The sequence below is a fragment of the Pieris rapae genome, chromosome 12 (genome assembly GCF_905147795.1).
Source record: "Pieris rapae chromosome 12, ilPieRapa1.1, whole genome shotgun sequence".
Lineage (NCBI taxonomy): Eukaryota > Metazoa > Arthropoda > Insecta > Lepidoptera > Pieridae > Pieris > Pieris rapae.
The window spans coordinates 5153897-5162804 of NC_059520.1; the positions used below are offsets into that span (position 1 = coordinate 5153897).

At 30.8% G+C, this 8908-nt stretch overlaps 1 protein-coding gene across 3 annotated transcripts in view; it reads right to left on the reverse strand.

Moving 5' to 3' along the window:
• LOC111001832 (voltage-dependent calcium channel type A subunit alpha-1) overlaps positions 1 to 1715 on the reverse strand; it is a 33181-nt gene extending 31466 nt beyond the window's left edge. For all 3 annotated transcript variants that reach the window (XM_045630310.1, XM_045630309.1, XM_045630312.1), the window contains exon 1: positions 1661 to 1715. In XM_045630310.1, coding sequence (XP_045486266.1) covers positions 1661 to 1662 — 2 coding nt within the window. In that variant the 5' untranslated portion in view covers positions 1663 to 1715. The remainder of the gene's footprint in view (positions 1 to 1660) is intronic.
• Positions 1716 to 8908: the final 7193 nt, after the last annotated feature.

Sequence of the window (8908 nt, forward strand, 5' to 3'; positions counted from 1 at the left end):
AGCTAGCTTGGTTAGATTTTAGATACTTAAATAATATAATTTGTAGGAACCCCATTATTGGGTGAAGGCCTCCTCCAAAGATGCCCATTTGTCTCTGTCCTGTGCAGTCTGTTTCCAGTTTGGGCTGGCTACTTTTTTGATCTCGTCCGACCGAAATTCACCATAATACATTATATAAATTAATGATTGACCTTTACTTTGATAAGGATACATGCTTAATAAGATAATTTTATGGTTTACCGAAGTAATAATAAAAGACGATGTTTTCTGCTCAAATACGTACAATATATTCTTCCTAGGAGTAATATAAAATAATTGTATTCTATTAGATTAATTTAGTAGCAAGGAAAGCAAGATATTAGTCTACTAAGTTCTGATGTCGTGCTAATGATTTTAATATAATTCGATAGCGTGCGGGGCCGTACAAAACTTTAACCGCTTAACTATCATCGTGTAACATGGGCGTTGAATTTAAAAAATTAACAGTTTTCCATTAGTGGAATTCCTGTGGGGTTTCATTATAAAAGGTAATTAAAATTATGTATGTCAAAGTCTTATTTAAAGACCTGTACAGTAATACAATAATTGAGGTATCTGACGAAATAATTGTGACTACAGTATGGCAGGAGTAATTAATATTCCTAAAATTACATAAAAATAAAACCAATAATGTATACCCACAGTATAGTTTCGATAGTTCTTCATACATAACAAATAAATGTAGTCTGAAATCGTCGTATTTATTGTGTCTGAACTAAGGTTCAAGCACTGCCATCGCTTTCTAGATAGGGGTTAAGCAGATGGATCAGATGCTAATTGATATTCGCCAATTAACCTAACAGGGATTTTTTTCTTGTTGTATTCTTGGTTTTATTCGGTTAACCTTTGATTCTACTTATGCAACTAATAATGCAGACGGCTTTATAGCTAATAATAAAAATTATTACCGTATAGTAGTAATGAAAATTTTAACTATTCGTGATTTTACTAGAGCATCTGATATGCGAGCGTCCCAAGAGATGTATAACTCAAAGGGGTATAAATTAATTAAATGCAGTCCCTTTCACGAAGGCGCCCGCGCCGCGTTGACCTACTTAGCTGTCTGTCAAATTGTTACGTTGTCTTGCAAGACCTCATAACCAATGAATTACATATTGTTAGTAGACGGTATCGAAAGATTTCTTCGTGCTTTTCATTCATTCAAATCTCGGCAATATATTAGGCATCTTAGAACAACTTGTTACTTTTAAACGTTAATTAAATTCATGACATCAGTCTTAGTCATACTTAATTATAAATAAAATTAATAAATAATAGATAGACACGGTTATTTGAATAAGAATTGTCATCTATAACAGGTTTTTTGCATCGGCTTGCTGATATGTATGAATGAATATGTGTTTACAGATGAACCGTCTTATTGAGTATAATTTTATTTTATTATATCATGGAACTTAGTAAAATTATGCGAAAAGATGGACAAATTTTAGTAATTTTCTTTTAAATAAATAATAAGTAAAATCCATACGGAAAATATCGATTCAAAAATAGGTTATCGCATTTATACGACAATTCAGTCAAATAAATAAGTAACATTATATATAAATATAATATAACCTTGCTACACACAACTGAATCCTATATTAATGGTAGTACTTACATTTTGTATTCACTATTTACTTAAACTAGTATTAAATCACATTCAAACTAAAAACCATGTAGAAATTTCACTATGAAACAAATATGACTTTAAAGGTCAATCTGTCAAAAGTTTTTGCATATACCCACTTGTCAATATTGGATTTTGATTTTGAACCCTCAATTTAACGATAAAAAATAACACTGTTTGATTTAACGGTAAATGCGAAATAAATGGAAAATTGACTTTTTGACACGGTTTTGATGCATTGTTGAATATAAATTGAACTTTTAATTTTTTTTTAAGTCAAATTGTGCAATGTTGGTTTAAATTTGCCTGCTACTGACCCTGAGGTTATGTGTTCAAGCCTCGGCTAGGCACTAATCGACTTTAGAACTTGTAACGGTGAAGGTAATCGTTGTTAGGAAACCGGCCTATCATCCGCACCTTGGATCCGCCGACGTATGTCTTGCTCAGAAGGCTAATCACTAACTTGCCTTTAAAAGGAAAATGTTTGACAGAATTTTCTACATCACTGAACAATTTTTTTTAATGTGCAAAAGGTTCCCGAGCCTTGGCCAGTTATGATGATGAATATTCGTACGTATGTCAGTACTTTTTAAAAAAATTAACATTTTTTTTTAAGTTGAAACAGTTTATTTATCGATTTTTGTTATGTGTATAGAGTAGCTACCAATAGAGTAGGTTTACAAATATAGGTTAATAAACTTCACATAATAAATAACTTGTCTCAACAATGTTTTATTAATTAAACGAATAACTAGCCCCTTATATTTAATAATAATAATTCAGTGGTGCTACAACCCAATATCGGCCTTCGTCTCAGATTGAATCAGTTTTTTAATAACATTTGTTCGTCTGGGCACCAATGGACTTTCTTTCTATGTGCTCTTGAACATTCGCTCGAACGTTGGGAGAAAACATTGTGAGCAAAAATGCTTGCCTTAGACCCAAAAGTCGACGGCGTGTGTCAGGCACAGGAGGCTGATCACCCTCTTGCCTATTAGATTGACAAATGATTATGAAACATATACTGAGCCACAGATTTAAAAAGATTGTAGCGCCACTCATTTATTTATTTATAATTGTTTTACAGCATGTAGGTAATGATGTTTATGTATCTGATAAATGTCGTCGGTTCCTGGATTTCCTCACTACATTTGTCGTCAATTTTACACATAAAAGGAATCGCGCAACTCCCTTATTCAAACACACGACCTTAGGGTTGAGGGTCACTCACTTAGGCCACTAGACCCCACACTGCTATTTACATAGGCATGAGTCTTAAGTTAACTATTAAATTGTAATTTATTATAACTACATATCTGAACCACTAGAACGTCTAAAACAAACTATTCCGTTAACATTAATTACACAGGTATCGTCATCAAATGTACATATAAATTTATCTTTGTAACATTTTAGGGTCTCGCTTGGATTCAAAAAGAATATTTAATCGTTTGTTACGTTAATAGTATGCACATAATAAATTTTTATTTAATTTCCCTATAAACCATTTAAGATGCGTTTTTGTTAAGCTATTTGTTTCATTGGATAAAAGGATTGTTTTTTTAAATTGAAAACAGTAATCAGTAACAGGGTAGTGTTACTGTAAGATCTCTCAAGTAGCGAAAAAAACTGAATAGAAATAATTCTGTAAAATAAAAATATTTTTATTTTTTATGTGCTAATGGCTAAAATTTTATGTGTAAGTCCTGTAAAAAAAATAATGGAGAATCTTAAAAAAAACTCATAATATGATTCCGATTGACGATATAGTTTTTGAGTATTCTATAGAAAGTCATTGTGCCCTGATCACGACAATGTTTAGCTTTTAATCTTTATTTCTCATGCTCACTTTATTTTATGTGTATACAGATAAAGTTATACCTATTTATAGGTGATTTTATTTACTATTATTATTCACCACACGAATGCATTGAATCTGAAGGGAGCACTTTTGACCAGTGGAGGGAACTTATTTCTATTATAATATAATTAAAATAATTAACATTTCAATCTCATATCATTAGGATTAAAGTGTCTAATAATAGTGAATATAAATGTATAGTTTGGAATAAACTAATAACGGTGCCATTATTATTTAGATAGAAGGAGGATTAATAAACTTATTTTCACAAAAAAATAAATAAACCTACTGTCTTTATTAATGTTAATTACGATTGGTGAATCGCTAAAACTACGCGTGTTGTTATGCCTTTTATTCCGAACAACAAAGGTACATTACGAGAACAAAATTCATTTAAAGACATAGCTATAATAAGTAATTAAAACAAACAATAATCATAACAAAACTTGCCAGCAATAATAACTACAATATAAGATTTCTAACAGTACATAATATATCATCAGGTTTTCATATAATTTTTACGCTTTTACAATATTTTGGCAACCAAAAAAATATCGCTTATTCTAGCTCATATATCTGCATGGTACAAAAAAAAACATTATTTATTAGAGAATAAGCCGTACTGTGTATAGCAACATATCTATAAGTAAGGTTGGTTCTAATACTTAATACGGATGCACTAATGTAATTAGGATTTAAGATGATTTTTCACACTTTTACAAACCAGTAATAAAATTACATATATTCAATATTTTTAATAGAACAGGGGGCAAACGAGCAGGAGGCTCACTTGATGTTAAGTGATGCCGCTGCCCAAGGACACTCTCGATGCTCGGGCTCTCGAGTGTGTTGCCCGCCTTTTAAGAATTTGTACGATATATCAAATGTAGAATATTATAGGTACTCATAAAGTTTAGATTCTAAGATACAGAAGGTGAAGGGTATAAAAGTATGGAATTGAATCATATAAACAAATAAATCTAAGTAGGCAGTGCAATGAAACTAGATTAAGTTAGCCATATCTAGCGAAGGGAAACGGCCAGAAACAAGACCTTAAATGAAATAATTATTGGGACACTTTAGATGTCTTGTGGAAAAGATTAACGATGCGTAATTGGACATCAATGAAATAGATTATCAATTCAGGATTGATTATTTCTTCAGTCGTGATCTTTAAAACAATGTTTATATAATGAAAAAATATCAAATAAATAATAGGACTAATTCCAATAGGTTCTCTAAATGATGAATTCTAATATTTAAACAGGACACAATAAAAATATAATATTGGTAATAGACGTGAAATCGGAAGAGGCAAGTTTCTGGTTGGTATCAGACTGTATGTATACTCATTTGAGCATCAGAATGCCTAATCAATAAATATGAAGGTTACTTTTTATTAGCAATTAACAATAACTTTTAACGGTCCATCATAAAACCGATTGCCGCCTGTGTCAATATCATTAATAACATGTCTATTGATTCTCAAGTTTCGATTACTCATATCAGTAAGTAAAGTGACCCTTAATGATAGCCCAAAACCAAATTAAAATGTTATGGAATAAGAGTTTATTTATAGAACCGAGGACATTTTGGTTAAACAAACGTCGGTGACGTACTGGTAATATTCGAAACTTACTTTATTAGCATATCTTTTTGCGTAATTATATTCAAAATAAATTCTTCTACAATGTTATATTTATAAGTGCTACCCAAAGTCTCTCCTCCTGTTTATGTATATTTTACCTTAGATAACAAATCGTGGTCAACAAATAGTCTACGCTAATCATTTTACTTCAGCAAAAAATTACCTTCTAGGCCATTTAATTTATTTAAATTATATTTATTATCGTATTCCTAAAATAAACAAGATTTTTAAATAATTCGTCGCCAATCTATATATTAAATAATTTATTTTATTTATCAAACATACCTAGAGGCAACAAAATGAAGTAACGCATATTGCTATGCAAAGTCCGAAGTGGTGAAAGAAGTGGATGTGCTGTTTTGAGTCAAAATAAAGAAAATTTATTTTATTATTATTTTTTTTGCTTTAACGCATCGTCCGCACCATCGATAGTTAGAGGGTTGTCCCTTACTTCATGTCAATCCTAATCGACTAAGACCTTCACTACTCTCCTAGTGCAAGATCTAATATAAGAAATGTGTTATTTCATCATAAAAATGTGAGATAAAATTTTTTTATAGAACATGAGGTAGATTGGTGGTATGCAAACATATGTCTATCGCATAAGACTATAATATATATGAAGAATAATTCAGATTCGTATGACATCGCCAAGTTCTTTTATTTAACGTATTTTAGTTACATTTACCGCATTCTAGTTGGCTATTTTCCATTTCGCCAATTTATAGAGTCACAATTCTCGCATAACATGTTATTAGCTCGGATTACCGGAATATATTGTCTTAGCCAAGCCATTTTTATTGTTATTTTGCGAATGTTTCACGTATTTTGTATCATTTTGTGTCGAAAATGCTTCTGTTTACTTAATACAAGATAGGGTTGATATCAGTACTATGTGATCTAGCATATATTAAATTAAATTATACTTTATATGGTTTGCAAATTTTGAATTGATGATATTTTAATCCAGAAATATGTTAAAAGTTCTATTTTAAACTGACCTACATTATTAACCTTTAGTAATTTCTAGTACAACCATTTAGTGGTACCACTGGCTGCAAGTAAGTATATACCTTAACTACTCAAAACTCGGTTTTAATATGTAACGTTGGTAGTTAAATTATACAATATGTGGTTAATAAATAGTTAATAAGAAATTAAGTTTACATTTTGACGGAATATTTGTGTCTATTTTGGAGCAGATATGATTCAGTATTTTTATTAAAATAAACAATAAAATTAGTAAAGTCGTGTGTTAATCTTATAAAAATATTTAGGTTAAGTTTCAAAGTTTTACCTAATCAAGTTGTAGAATTTTTTTTTTTAATATCACACTTCAGGATGTAAATATGATGTGGTTAAAATTATTAACATTTGCATGAACAAAAATGTAGTTCTACAGCAGTTAGCTTTGTTATAAAACATTATATACACGCAATTTTGCATGAACGTCTATACCTATTTTTCATTATGTTTAATAAGTTCTTCCAAATTCTATACATATTGTCATCAAAATTCATATTATTAAAAAGTTAGAAGCTGTACAAGACAATGACAAATATGATACGCATTATGCCGATAGCTATTATCATAAGAGTGACCTCGTTGCCTACATCAATAAGAAGAAAAAATCTGGGCGGGTTCCAAGGGATCTTGGCTGGCTCGAGAGACCCGACGGCGCCGTGTTCGCTCCGACTTCGTGGCGCCAGTGAAAGCTTCAATGTGAATCTTTATCTACACTTCATTCATCAAGATATTTACGAGTATATTTTCTACAAGATTTTAGTAATTTATAATATTGTTATTTTTTAGATTCATTTCATAATTGAGATTGTTAATAATTCGATTTTTAACAAACGTATCCAATAGACTACAAAAGTATTTTAATATAATTCATACAATGAAGATGTAGCAGTTTAAGGATTTGTTTACAGTATGAAACCTTCCTTTTCCAGATGACAGATATGTTTAGTTACTTACTATCAACGTTATAATAGAATAGTTTTAGAAAGTGTACAAGATGAGGTGGAACAGTTGGGGTTTAGCTTTTATAGCACGTAATATTATATTGCTTGTTCACCGTAATTTTAGAACTATTAAGTCACACAATTAATTGTTAAAAAATAAATCAGTGGCGCTACACCCTCTTTAGCCTCTTGTTCCACCCTCTTGGTCCTGGCCTCAGATAACAAATTTCTGAATCTGTTTCATGATCATTTTTAAATCTAATAGGCAAGTAGGTGATCAGCCGCTAGTGCTCGACACACGTCGTCAACTTTTTGGGTCTAAGACAAGTCAGTTTCCTCACGATGATTTCCTTCATCGTTCGAGCAAATATTAAATGCACACATAGAAAGAAAGTCCAATGGTGCACAGCCCGGGATCGAACCTACGACCTCAGGTATGAGAGTCGCACGCTGAAGCCACTAGGCCAACGCTGCTCCTACTTAATTGTTTATATACACTTAAATAAATATTTTAATACAAAATACCAATTAATTGATAAGGCTATTACGTTATACCAAACTATCAACTATGTAGGCGTTTTTTGAGATTTCTTTGTTAAGGCATATTCAATATGTGGTTCAAGTTAAAATCATATATTGAATATTAATTAGTAATAAAGGTTGCAGTATTAAAATACTGCTACTAATTTTCTTGCGTAATAATTCAATGTATTTCTCCAGTAATTGAATTATCCAATTTTATTTCGTAACGGCACGCTGACAACACCTATAGTTCTCGTAAAACACCATTAAAGCCCATTTCCTTGGAAAACGTATATTCTTGGAAGCACAATGATTAATTAATGATAAGTAGAACAAAATGTGTCAGTTTAACTTGTTATGAATCATATATAGTTCATTACTTTGCAACATATTCTAAAAGTCTTAACAAATTCTGTTGAGAACGTTAGCACTGTTTTTTTACATTTACAAATGTAGTGTATAACAATTAATATGACTTCATTGTATTTTATCTATTAATTTAGAAATGTAGCTTATTTTATAAGTTTTTGCATTCAGAGAAATTTGATTAGAATAATTAATAAAATTATTACATAAGATAACATATAATAACAACTTACTAAGTATAAAAGAATCCCTTTCCACAGAATCAGTACATCAATAGATAAAAAAATACTAGTGTAAACTTTTTTTTTTTAACAAAAATGTGACAAAAGAGATAAATTAGTATTTACTTTTTACTACTAATATAGAATGCCTTTGTTAATAATCAATAATTTTTACAATATAATACGCTTTTTACCTAATACGCTAAGTATTTATTGAATGAAGTTGTAATTTTATATTACAAAATTAACGTTTATAAAAAGACGCCATAAGAAAAACTCAATGCAAAAGCTCCACTTGAAACAATTAAAGCACAAAGAACGCACGAAATGAGCCTTAATTTAAAAACCCCTGGTATTTTAATCGGATTCAAAGTAAACACTCCGCAAAAGTTGTTAATGAACCTACGTGTTTCAAGATTACATAATTCTTGCTTGCTGGAGGGAAGCCAAGTCCTTGGTCCTGGCGTTAGATGGCGGGCAGGCACCGATGTGGCTATCGGCAGTATGACAATAAGCCCGACCGCCCGAATCGTAGACTAACGATTGCCAGCAAAAAGTGGGCTTACTTGGCTTGAATTTTATACTTATGTGTATTATATATCAACTAAGTTATGGCTGTGTTATTTCTTTATGATTTATTGAAAGCGACCTGGT